A 13,439-nucleotide genomic window follows, 5' to 3' on the forward strand; every position below is an offset into this window, starting at 1 on the left:
AGTGGTGGCTGAAGGAAATCTCCAAGAGTTCAGAACTGCTGTCATGGAAGGGCAATCCCCGGGTACCTGCTTGGGACCCACTACTTTATCATCACAGCAATTCCATCGTTTCAGAACCAGTGTCTGTGAGAGCCAAGCTCCCCTTGAGATGCACACTTGGGAAAAAAAGGCCAAACAATTGTCCTTGGATATGGCGACAGTCGTGACAGCAGAAAGCCACCCTCCCCACAACACATACTCTCCCTTCCTCAGTCCCAGTCCTACCTTGGCTTGCACTGAGGGGACACTCCTGCCCCATCCCCTAACTCTCACTGATGGGTCCCCTCACTGCTCAGTCCCCCCACAGTCTCACTGTTGGGTACCCTCTGCTCAGTCCCCCGACTCTCACTGATGGGTGCCCCCCTGCCCTGTCCCCTGACTCTCACTGGTGGGCGCCTGCCTGCCCTGTCCTCTAAGTCTCACTGGTGGGCACACCCCTGTCTTGTCCCACATGATTCTCACCAGTGCCCCCCCGCCCCGAAGACCTCTCTTGCCTCAATGCTCAGGTTCCTGGCCCTCTTTGTGCCTATCCCCTCCTCCAGCTCTTGTTCACTGAAACTGATAAACCAGCAATAACCCTCTAAGGAAGACAGAGCTGAAACTGTTATCAGGAGAGGACCCTAGGAGCACCTCTGACCCCTAGGGACACTGTTGTGGCCTCCCCTAAGTGCAACATGGAGCATCTCTGTGAGGTGAACAGTACCTGTGCTGGGGCTCCGCTCAGTCCCGACCATGCAGAGGGTGCTCTGTCCCACTTCCCACACCAAGGCGTTCAGGAGCCGCCCACGTGAGGAAGGATCTCAGAGCCTCCCATACCTGCCGCTGGCTTAGGGTTTTCTGGAATGCGGGGCTAATCTGAGAACACTTTCCACTGTCTTTATGGAGACTGCCTAAGGTCACTCTGCAGGGGGCAAAACACAGCACCAGAAGGTCTGGGTGGGGGACAGCCCTTACTTCTGTGCATCCTGAGTGCTTTCTGTCTTTATGGAGACTGCCTAAGGTCACTGCACCAGAAGGTCTGGGTGGGGCGCGGCCCTTACCTCTGTGCATCCTGAGTGCTTTCTGTCTTTATGGAGACTGCCTAAGGTCACTGCACCAGAAGGTCTGGGTGGGGCGCGGCCCTTACCTCTGTGCATCCTGAGTGCTTTCTGTCTTTATGGAGACTGCCTAAGGTCACTGCACCAGAAGGTCTGGGTGGGGCGCGGCCCTTACCTCTGTGCATCCTGAGTGCTTTCTGTCTTTATGGAGACTGCCTAAGGTCACTGCACCAGAAGGTCTGGGTGGGGCGCGGCCCTTACCTCTGTGCATCCTGAGTGCTTTCTGTCTTTATGGAGACTGCCTAAGGTCACTGCACCAGAAGGTCTGGGTGGGGCGCGGCCCTTACCTCTGTGCATCCTGAGTGCTTTCTGTCTTTATGGAGACTGCCTAAGGTCACTGCCCCAGAAGGTCTGGGTGGGGCGCGGCCCTTACCTCTGTGCATCCTGAGTGCTTTCTGTCTTTATGGAGACTGCCTAAGGTCACTGCACCAGAAGGTCTGGGTGGGACGCGGCCCTTACCTCTGTGCATCCTGAGTGCTTTCTGTCTTTATGGAGACTGCCTAAGGTCACTGCACCAGAAGGTCTGGGTGGGGCGCGGCCCTTACCTCTGTGCATCCTGAGTGCTTTCTGTCTTTATGGAGACTGCCTAAGGTCACTGCACCAGAAGGTCTGGGTGGGGCGCGGCCCTTACCTCTGTGCATTGTGAGCGTTTTCTGCAGCTTCAAGCTCTTGCCGAACCCTTCCCAGGTTGTTTTTCAACAAAGCGTTTTCTTCGGTAAGTCTATGAAACTTGAGTCTGCATAAAAATTTAGAAAAGACTGGTGAGCATTTGGGGAGCCACATGTTGGTCACGGAGCCTGGCTCTGAGCTGGGAGTCCAGAGAACTGTGCATCCCCATCTGCCCCCACCTGGAGGTGGCACTGGAAGCCCCTTCCTTCCCTCTTCCTGCACCAGGTGTTAACATCTTGCATCTCCAAGAGCCAAGCCACAGAAAACGAAGCTTTCTTAGCTTCTAAACTGCCACACCATCAAGTCACAAATGCACTCGGCACCTTGGGTTTTGCTTATGCTGAGTTTACAGCTGACCTGCTCCTGCATCTGTGGCCTCTTGCCAAACACATGCGTGTCCTGGGTGCCAGTGCTGGGCCTGAGTCCTCAGGTACTACAGGGTACTCATCCCCCAGCAGTGAACCCAGCGTGGAGCTAAGAAACACAGGAATCAGAAGGCCAAGATACCTGGGACAGATTTCCCTCTTAGACGGGAGTCCCACCATTACTCTCCACTCTGAGACCAGCCCTAGGAGAAACTCAAGAAGATGCCCACATCAAGGCATGGAGACAAACCTTTGCTAGGTGAATCGCAAAGTGGGAAAAGGCAGGGATAAACAGCCACTGTGTGAACCAAGTCTGCCTGGGGCCATCTTTGTTCTCTTACAACTCAGAGAGTCCCTGCTTAGGTAACGCCACTGATTTGACAGATGAGCAATTCACCAATGAAGATCACTAATGGGAGCCAGGTGTGGCAGCATCCATCTGTAATCCCAGCTACTGGAGAGGCTGAGGCAGGAGGACTGCTTGAGCAAGGAGTTTGAGACCCTCCTGAGCAACACGGTGAGACCCTGTCTTTAAAAAAAAAAAAAAGGTCACTGGCCGGATGCAGTGGCGCACGCCTGTAATCCCAGCACTTTGTAAGGTTGAGGCGGTCAAATCATGAGCTCAGGAGATCAAGACCACTCTGGTCAACATGGTGAAACCCCGTCTCTACTAAAATTACAAAAATTAGCTGGGCGCGGTGCTGCGTACCTATAATCCCAGCTACTTGGGAAGCTGAGGCAGGAGAATCGGTTGAATCAGGAGGCGGACGTTGCAGTCAGCTGAGATCGTGCCACTGCACTCCAGCCTGGCGACAGAGTGAGACTCTGTCTCAAAAAAAGTCACTAGTGAAGTAGCTTAAAACCCAGAGGATGGATTCTTCACACCAACTGGTGAGACTAACGTGCACTTCCCCAATATGCCGCTATATGGCACTAGCTTCAGTATTTTCTGAAAATACTGAAAGCCACATCATCTCACCATACTCACTTTACGTATTACTATTTTTTCTTTGAGATGGAGTCTCGTTCTATAACCCAGGCTGGAGTGCAGTGGCACAATCATGGCTCACTACAGCCTTGAACTCCTGGGCCCAAAAGCTGGGACTACAATAGTTGTGTGCCACTATGCCAGGCTAAATTTTTGTTGTGGTTGAGATGGGGGTGTCGATATGTTGCCCAGGCTGGTCTCGAACTCCTGGTGATCCTCTCACCAAGACCTCCCAAAGTGCTGGGATCACAGATGTGAGCCACCACGTCCACTCTACTTTATGTATTACACTTATAATAGTAAACATAAGCATCTTCTTCATATGCCTTCATTTTATCTCATGAGGAACTAAAGAGAAAAACAGAAGCCATCAGAATTAAGAGCAGCAAAGGGTTTCAAGCAGGAGAGTGGAACAGGAGAGTTCTGTGTTTTGAAACTATCACTCTGACTCCAGAATGGGAACAAGTTGATGCAAGGCCACTAAGCTGAGGGTTGCTTCCCCGATCCACCCCACTACTGCCCAGCAACTAGATCCCACACAAAGCTGATTTTCCATGACTGCCCTCATGGAAAGAAAAGGAAACCTCCAAGAGTCTCCAAACAAAACAAAATCCTGGAAGCTGAAACCAAAGTTGTGAGCATTAGGCAATGCAAAGCTGGGGGGACCCTGCAACCAACGCCTATGTCAGCCCTGCTGTCAGCAGAATGGAGAAGCTGCACTGTGGACACCTGCACCAGCCAGGGACCTAGGAGGAGGTTCACATGGTCCCAGCTCAGCAGCCTTCCACTGCTCTGCAAAAGCAATAGCATACTACGTAAGGTTCTGTACGTCCTCAGAGATTAACGTCAAGCAAATATGAGCTCACAATCAAAGATCACCAGAACATATATGGAGCAAAGCCACCCACAAAGGACAGTGGAAGCCAGAAGCCAGAATTCAATCCCCTAGAAACTGCAGGTACTGGAACTGTTAGATACAAACTAAGGGTTATGCAATGTTTGCATAAATACAAGACAGAAAGAAACAATGAACTCGACAATGATCAGACAGGACCAAACGGAATTTTCAGAAATGAACAAAAAGTCAATGTCAAAATAAAAACTCGTAGAACGGGTTAAATAGCAGATTACACAGAGCTGAATGAAAGATATACTGACCTGGAACACAGAGGTACGGAAAAAATACCCCAAATGTGATACAGAGAGAAGATGGGAAACATAAAAGAGAGGTTGGGAAAGCAGAAAGATCTAATATCATGCGTCTAATTGAAGAAAACAGTGGGAGGAGAGGCAATATTTAAAAGTAACGGCTGAGAGGTTTTCTTTTCCTTTTTTTTTTTTTTTTTTTTTGAGACAGAGTCCTGTTACGTCACTAGGCGCCAGGCTGCAGTGCAATGGCGCAATCTCCGCTCACTGCAACCTCCACCTCCCAGGTTCAGGCAATTCTCCTGCCTCAGCCTCCTGAGTAGCTGGGACTACAGGCACGCACCACCATGCCCAGCTAATTTTTGTATTTTTAGTAGAGACGGGGTTTCACTATGTTGGCCAAGATGGCCAATCTCTTGACCTCGTGATCCACCCGTCTTGGCCTCCCAAAGTGCTGGGATTACAAGCGTGAGCCACCGCGCCTGGCCAGCTGAGAGGTTTTCATAAGATACTAATACAATCCATACATACAACAGGGAAAATCCTTTTTCTTTTCTTTTTTTGTTGTTGTTCTGCCACCCAGGCTGGAGCGCAGCGGTATGATCTCAGCTCACTGCAGCCTCAGCCTCCCAGGCCCAGGTGATCCTTCCACCTCAACCTCCCAAATAGCTGGGACCACAGGTACATGCACCATGACTAATTTTTCTTAAGTTTTGTAAAAAGTCTCCTTATGTTGTCTAGACTAATCTTGAACTCCTGGGCTCCCAAAGTGCTGGGATTATAAGTGTGAGCCACCATGCCTGGCTGGGACAATGTTTTCTAAGTAGGATAAACAAAAAGAAAACTACACCTATGCCCACAACACAACAATCCCATTTCTAGGTACAGCCCAACATAATGCTCCAAAAGACACATGTGACAATGTTCAGTGCAGCTCCTTTTGTGAGAGCCAAACCCAGGAACTACCCAAATACCCATCAACAGGAGCAAGAATAAACTGTGATATGTTCACACAACAGAATACCACACAGCAATGCGAATGCATGAACTACAGCAACAACACGGGTGAATGGCACAAACAGGCTGAGCCGAGAAAGTTGGACAAAAAGAACACACACTGCATGATTCCTTTCCCTAAAGCACAAGGATAAAAAGCAAACTGAATCTGTGCTGTGAGAAGTGGTTACCTCTGGGGACTTCAGTCAGTTCTATCTCTTGCTCTGGGTGGTGGTAACAAAGATATGTTCAATTTGTTGACAATTCTCCTAATTGTACATATAAATGCATTTTGTTATGTATATCATACTTTTTTTTTTTGAGATGGAGTTTCGCTCTTGTTACCCAGGCTGGAGTGCAATGGCGCGATCTCAGCTCACCGCAACCTCCGCCTCCTGGGTTCAGGCAATTCTCCTGCCTCAGCCTCCCGAGTAGCTGGGACTACAAGCGCGCACCATCGTGCCCAGCTAATTTTTGTATTTTTAGTAGAGACAGGGTTTCACCTTGTTGACCAGGATGGTCTTGATCTCTTGCCCTTGTTATCTACCTCCGAAAGTGCTGGGATTATAGGCGTGAGCCACTGCGCCTGGCCTTGTATATCACACTTTAATTAAAAAGTTAAAAAGAAGCCAGGCCTGGTGACTCACACCTGTAATCTCAAAGAAGATCCACTTTGGGAGGCTGAGGCAGGAGGATCACTTGAGGCCAGGAGTTTGAGATCAGCCTGGGCAAAATAGTGAGACTCCATCTCTACAAAAAAATAAATAAATAAAATAAAATAAAGTGGCCAGGCAAGGTGGCTCAGGCCTGTAATCCCAGCACTTTGGGAGGCCGAAACAGGCAGATCACTGACCAGCCTGGCCAACGTGGGGAAATCCCATCTCTACTAAACACACACACACACACACACACACACACACACAAACACACACACACACACACCAGCTGGGCATGGTGGCAGGCACCTGTAATCCCAGCTACTTGGGAGGCTGAGGGAGAAGAATTGCTTGAACTCAGGAGGTGGAGGTTGCAGTGAGCTGAGATCGAGCCATTGCACTCCAGCCTGGAAAACAGAGCAAGACTCTGTCTCAAAATAAATAAATTAAAAAAAATAAAAAGTTAAAAAGAAAGAAATGCACACCAAAGAAAAACCACCAAAGATAGAGGTCTCAGATGTAGCCAGAGCACAAAAGTCAGATACCTACTGTGGATGGCACAATACTGGCCTCTGACAGAGACTATGTGACATTACATAGCAGGGGGAATGAAGGCTGCTCCTTCTCTGACAGCAGATGATTCTGGATTCTCCAGAGGAACCCAGTGTAATCAAAAGGGTCCTTAGAAGTGGAAAGCAGAGGCAGATGAGTCAGTGTTGCAGTGAGGTGATATGAGGAGGACTCGGCCACCCAGGGCTGGCTTCCAGGATGGAACGACGCCACGAGTCAAGGCCGCTGGAGAAGGTAAGGCAGGGAGCCCCCCTCGGGGCCTCCAGATGGCCCCGCAGCCCTGCCAGCACCTCACTCCTGGCCCAGGGAGACCCTTCACTCTTCCAACCTCCGAAACCGTAAGAGTGCACATTTGTGCCGCGTTAAGCCACCGAGTCCATGGAAATGCACACGAAGGAAGGGCAGTCAGATTGAAGGCTGACCATGCAGCGTCAGCAACCGAGTCCCAGACACAGAAAGAAGACATTTCAGGGGCCAATAGGCAGCCCTCTAGATTTGTGTTCCTAGGAATACCGCCTTACAAAAATGAAGGAACATTTAAGACATCTTTCAGATAAGCAAAAAACAGGAAACTTACTCTAAATACAGTTTCACTAATGGATTTTTTTGGGACTGGAGTGCAGTGGCACTATCTGGGCTCACTGCAACCTCCGCCTCCCAGGGTGAAGCAATTCTCCTGCCTCAGCCTCCCAAGCAACTGGGACTACAGGCACGTGCCACCATGCCTGCCTAATTTTTGTATTTTTAAAAACAGAGATGGGATTTCACCATGTTGGCCAGGCTGATCTCCAACTCCTGACCTCAGGTGATCCACCTGCCTCAGCCTCCTGAAGTCCTGGGATTGCAGGTGTGAGCCACCATACCTGGCCATAAAGGAACTTTTTCTAAAGGTCACTAAAGGTTAGAAGAAATCACCTAGGGAAGGCAAGAGATCCAATAGGAAACACTGAGCCTCCAAAGGGAATGGGCAGAGGGAGGCAGCACCACAGTGGCGTGGCCCACCTGAGAAGCATCACCTGGACCTCATCACAAGGAAAGGCAGGCACAGGGACTGTGGACAGTCTCCAAGATGGTCTTGATTCTTCAAAAATGTCAATGTCCAAATTCCTAAACACAATCTTCCAAAACTGACTCAGGAGAATCAGAAGATCTAAACAGACCGGTCTCAGGAGACTGAATCAGGAATTTAAAAACCTCCTGACAGCCAAGCACGGTGGTTCACGCCTATAATCCCAGCACTTTGGGAGGCAGAGGTAGGCAAATCACCTGAGGTCAGGAGATCAAGACCAGCCTGGCCAACAAGGCAAAACCCCGTCTCTACAAAAAATACAAAAATTAGCCAGGTGTGGTGGTGCGCACCTGTAATCCAGCTACCTGGAAGGCTGAGGCAGGAGAATCGCTTGAAACTTGGAGGCAGAGGTTGCAGTAAGCCAAGATACTACCACTGCACTCCAGCCTGGGCCAAAAGCAAGACTCCGACTGAATTAAAAAAAACAAAAACCCAAAAACCTCACAGCAAAGCGCAGGAGCTGATGGCTTCACAGGTGAATTCTACCAAACACTTAAATAAAACTTCCACCACCTCTTCTCAAACTCTTTGCCAAGAATTGTAGAGGAGGGAACACTTCCAAACTCATTCTAGGAAGTCAGCATTACTCGATACCAAAGCCAGACAAGGACACTACAGACCAACAAAGGAAACTGCAGACCAGCCCTCATGATGCTAAAATCCTCAACACAATACCAGCAAGTTAGTGTTTAATGGATATACAGCATCTGCTGAGAACAATGAAAACGTTTTGGAAGCAAGCGCCGGGCACAGTGGCTCATACCTGTAATCCCAGCACTTTGGGAGGTGAGGCAGGCGGATCATGAGGTCAGGAGATCAAGACCAGCCTGGCTAACATGGTGAAACCTCATCTCTACTAAAAATACAAAAGTTAGCCAGCCGTGGTGACAGGCACCTGTAATCCCAGCTACTCGAGAGGCTGAGGTACAAGAATCTCTCGTTCTTTAATCGGGGAGGCAGAGGTTGCAGTGAACCGAGATTGCACCACTGTACTCCAACAGGGGCAACAGTGCAAGACTCTGTCTTAAAAAAAGAAGCAAGAACTTCCTAAGACCAAAAGGCAGGACACAGGGCCGGCTGGGCTGCCCCGAAAGGCCGATGCCATCCTGCCTCCCTCTGCCCACTCAGAGCACCTGGTGACCGTGGGATTCTGGGACAGGGCTGGGCTAAGGACCCCTACCCAGGCTGGAGGGCTACACAGCCACCCCCGTCAGGGGTGAGAGCTTGTTGGCAGGAAGGGCCAGGCAGCACCGTTAACAACAGTGGTCAGTTAACTCTGCGTTTTAAGAATGAGTAGAAACCAAACCTATCCTTCTCTCTCAAATCTCCGTGTTTCTCCAGAGCCTGGATGACGTCCTCCAGATGTAGATGTTTGGTTTCCATGTCATCCTTCTCTCTCTCCAGCGCTATTTCGGCCTCCTTCTCTCCTGGGACAGCAAGGTGCCCCTGTCCGGCGCCTCGCAGGTCCGTGAGCTGGAAGGGGGATGGCGAAGACCCTCTACTGGTGACCTCCACGCTGTGCTGGTGGCACCCAGGCTCCAGGGCGCCCTCGGCCGTGGCCTGCCCCTGGCTCCCCACTGGGCGCACCCTGCTCCAGCTCTGCGCAGGCTCTTCCTGAACAGCCTGTGGGCTCTCAACCTGTCCCCTGAGCAAGGTAGCCAAGCTCAGGGGTGGCTCCCACATCCCTGGCTGGGCAGGCAAGGCTTTTCCCTCTGTTCCCAGCAGAGGGAGCTCCTGGGCTCCAGGCTGCTCCAGGCCCGCTGTGCCAGTGCAGAAAGGCTGTGGCTTTTCTGGGACAATCCCCCCATCCACTCCACGGGGCTGCACGGGAGATTTCTCTGAGGGACTGAGGGATGCCGGGGCGGGGGCGGGGGCCGGACTCCACACGGCGTCTTTGTCCTGGGCTTGCCCGCAGGCAGGCCCGGCTCCTGCCACCTCCCCAGACTCTCTGTCATTGCCTGCGGCCGGCCAGGCCAGTAGCCGCTCCCCGCAGCCTGGACACAGTGGCGGAGGGCCGTGTGTGCCCTCCTGGCCACTGCCTGCCACCAGCCCATCCTTCGGCAGGGCCCGCAGCATCTCTGCTTTCTGGGGGAGCCTGTCCACTCGCTTCACGCGGGCGAGTTCCCACCCATCCTCCTCAAGGGCCAACGATGTGCACATATGGGCGTGCTCTCTGCTCGCACGGGACTGCGGCTTTGGAGGTCCCTGCTCCGCCCACTGCGGCCTCTTTAGCTCCAGCTGCTCTGGCCTCTGGCTCCCAGGTGGCAGGAATCCCTGCGGTGGCTCCTCCAGCCCCAGGGTCAGGTCCTCGCAGGCAGGCAGGGCTCCCAGCCGTGATGGCACTCCACTCATCTCTGCCTCGGCCTCTCTCCTGCAGAAAATAGAACTGTCACACGCCCCAGCCCTGCCACCCCAGCCCCTCTCAGGTTGGGCAAGTCTGCCCAGCTGCTGCAATGGCTGTCACCTCCTTTCTTGGCTGGCTTTCTTTTTTTTTTTTTTTTTGAGACGGAGTTTCGCTCTTGTTACCCAGGCTGGAGTGCAATGGCGCGATCTCGGCTCACCACAACCTCCGCCTCCTGGGTGCAGGCAATTCTCCTGCCTCAGCCTCCTGAGTAGCTGGGATTACAGGCACGCGCCACCGTGCCCAGCTAATTTTTTGTATTTTGAGTAGAGACGGGGTTTCACCATGTTGACCAGGATGGTCTCGATCTCTTGACCTCGTGATCCACCCGCCTTGGCCTCCCAAAGCACTGGGATTACAGGCATGAGCCACCGCGCCCGGCCTTTGGCTGGCTTTCTTTATCCCTCCTCGCCTCCCTCAGCCCCGGCTTCATTCCATACCTGGGGCCCTCCTTGGAGTTCACAGGACCCGAGCCACAGGGCGAGGTTCTGCACATGGAAGCCCAAGAGCAAGCCCTTTCCCTGTGGACTGTTCATATGGAAGATGACGGCCACCAAACAGGACCTAGGAGCAGCCCCTTGGCAGTGCAGGCTGCGTTCCAAGTCCTTGGCAGGCACCCACCTGCACAGGGCAAACATAGGACGTGGCCCACACTGCAGTGGGTGCTGCTGGATCACGCTGGATACTCAGAGCCAAAACTGCCCCCTAAAACCCTAACGCTGTGGGCCTTGGGACCTCTGGTAGTCCATGGGAGAGTCCAGCAGAAGTGAGGTGAGGGTGGGCAAGAGCACAACCCCCGAAGGGGCATATGGTCCGTGCCTGGCCAGGGCAGGGGGAGCAAGGAAGTGGTCAGAGGGGGCTCCACCTCCATGAGCTGGCAGATCGGGAGCCAGGCAGAGCAGGGACAGCAGCTCCCCAGAAGCAAGCTGCCAGAGACCTCCCAGCCGACAACTCTGGATGGGGACCAGGTGCACAATGACCTGGATGCTGAGAGGAGCGGGGCTGCCTGTGCCTGCCCCTCTTTCCCCAGTGGGGTCTGCAGGGACTCTGACCCAGTGCCTTACCATACATGCTCTTGGTTTAAAGGGGAAACAGCTGAAAGCCCGGGGAGGCACAGGATGGAAAGATGACGTGTTTTATTTATTTATTTTTTTTGAGACAGAGTCTCACTCCGTCACCAGGCGCCATGCTGGAGTGCAGTGGCACGACCCCGGTTCACTGCAGCCTCCGCCTCCCGGGTTCAAGCAATTCTCCTGCCTCAGCCTACTGAGTAGCTGGGACTACAGGTGCGCGCTGCCACGCCCAGCTAATTTTTTGTATTTTTAGTAGATTCAGGGTTTTGCCATGTTGGCCAGGCTGGTCTTGAACTTCTGAGCTCAAGCAGTCTACCCACCTCGGCCTCCCAAAGTGCTAAGATTACACACGTGAGCCACTGCGCCTGGCCAGAAAGGCAGGAGGGCCCATCTTCTTCTAAGCTGGGGCCCATGCTCTCCACAGGACAGTGGCTGCCAGTTGAGCAGCAGTCTGTCTGCAACGACCAGGCACTTCCTCTCCCACCTCAGATGCCCCCAACGAGAACATACATGGTCACTTTGCATGTAGCTCACACCAGAACACACAAAACACCAGCGCGGGCTTTCTGTGAGCCTCATCTGTGGCTTGCACACTAGAGCCTTTTCGGGAATCTCTCCCCTTGTTCAGGGTTTCTGGCCTTTCCCATTCTCCCCGCATGCTACCCTGCCTGGCCCTGGAGAAGTGGGCAGTTCTGAGCGAGGGAGGCAATGCTGTTGCCAGGCACAGCCGAGGCAGAGGGTACAGAGCACTAGGCTGTTTCTACAAGCCAACAGCTTCACGGACCATGCTCCAACGCGTACTTTAAATTTAGAGCTGGAATCCTCATGCCAGGACCTATTCTTTTGGGACTCGCCCATCTGCCCAGTCAGGAAGCATGGCAATTCTGAGTTATTTCCCAAGTCTAATTTCAAATTTTGATTCTTGGCAAGAAACCCCAGACTTGAAATCTCGAAAGAAGCCGCCATACCTGATCTGCCGCAGGTGGCTCTGATGCCACAGGGCCAGGCCACACAGTGCCTGTGTGCAGCCGGGTGCCAGCCACACCCACTCAAGCTTGGGGCCACGGGCTGCATCCTGCAGCTGCTCCTGCAGGCCCTGGATGACCTCCTGAGACTTCTCGTTGAGCTCCTCCAGGTCCGCCTTCTGACCCTCCAGCACGCTGACCTCGTGCCTGCAAGCCTGCTCCATGTCCTTCCTCTCCTTCTCAAAGTTCCTTTTCAGTGCCGCAATTTCCCTTTCATAGTAATTTACCTAAAATGAGAAACATAAGGAGCATGGACCAGCAGGCTGTGAAAAATGACCTAGCTGCTGACACAACACAGAAACCCAAAGCTTTGCACAACCTGCAAAAACTGGAGTCCTGGCCCGCCAAGGTGCCAGGGTGTGTGGAATGGGACAGTGATATGAACGCCACTGGTGCTCCCCAGGGCCCAGTGTGGTGGGAGTCACCTGTTCCCCCTGAGGCAGGGTAGCAGGCGGGGATAGAAAGCTTGGGGCTCACTGGGGCATCTGGCCAAGCACTGAAGGGACGCAGAGGATAGAACCTTTATAGGACCTCGGGGTGGCTCTGAATGGCCTGCGGATGCTCAGTGGAAGGAATACCATCCAACCATGAGCAGGGCTTAATAGAGCTTCTGGTTAATTCTTCGGGGACCCCCAGGGCATGGCCACAGGACAGAGGCAGCTCCATCTAGCTACTACTCAGACGGAGGAGTAGCGTGGATGCTGTCCCTCAAAAGCCACCACAGTCTAAGAACAGAACAGGGCTAAGTTCATCCTGCCAGCTTTATCCAGGGTGTTCCTGGCCACAAAGCCACTGAGCTAACCAGAGGGCACTGCCTCAGGTGTCCCCTTGTGGCACCCCAGATCATCACAGCATTCCCTCCCCATCAGTCAGCCTATGTCCTATGTCCGTTCAAAGAGGGTCTGGGCAGCATGTCAGTTTTATTTGCATTTCCCTACAAACTTTCCTCATCAAAAGGGCTCACAGGGAAGATATCCGTGGAAATGTCAGTGTGGTCGAGTAAAGCTGCCTGACATATGGCAGCTGCTCCCCGGGGCCCCACAGCCCCACGCTCCCCTTACCTTGGCCTCCAGCTGGGTCCTGAGGTCTCGGTAATGCTCTTTCACTTGCTCCACCATCAGCTCTGTTTCTATACTCACTGGAGCAGAATTGCCCAGGAACGAAATGCATGCAAACAAGAGGACACTTCCGTTTGTCGCACTGAGGATGCCACGGGGGCCCCTTCCAAACCCCCAATCTGATATCTGGGTGGCATCTGTGAGGGGCAGGCAGTGCTGGCTGTGAGGGTGCTGCTGCATTCTCACAGTCAGCACTCCTCAGGACACAGCATTCCATTATTTACTGG

The 13,439-nt window shown here is 52.8% G+C and overlaps 1 protein-coding gene across 50 annotated transcripts in view; it reads right to left on the reverse strand.

Annotated features, from left to right (window-relative positions):
• The window catches only part of NINL (ninein like), a 136,995-nt gene that overhangs the window by 16,337 nt on the left and 107,219 nt on the right, over nucleotides 1–13,439 (reverse strand). For all 50 annotated transcript variants that reach the window (XM_078371575.1, XM_078371570.1, XM_078371556.1 and 47 more), the window contains 4 exons: nucleotides 13,156–13,232; nucleotides 12,038–12,321; nucleotides 8,902–9,966; nucleotides 1,768–1,872 (listed from right to left, as the gene is read on the reverse strand). In XM_078371575.1, coding sequence (XP_078227701.1) covers nucleotides 1,768–1,872; nucleotides 8,902–9,966; nucleotides 12,038–12,321; nucleotides 13,156–13,232 — 1,531 coding nt within the window. The remainder of the gene's footprint in view (nucleotides 1–1,767; nucleotides 1,873–8,901; nucleotides 9,967–12,037; nucleotides 12,322–13,155; nucleotides 13,233–13,439) is intronic.

The sequence above is a fragment of the Callithrix jacchus genome, chromosome 5, assembly GCF_049354715.1.
Source record: "Callithrix jacchus isolate 240 chromosome 5, calJac240_pri, whole genome shotgun sequence".
NCBI lineage: Eukaryota > Metazoa > Chordata > Mammalia > Primates > Cebidae > Callithrix > Callithrix jacchus.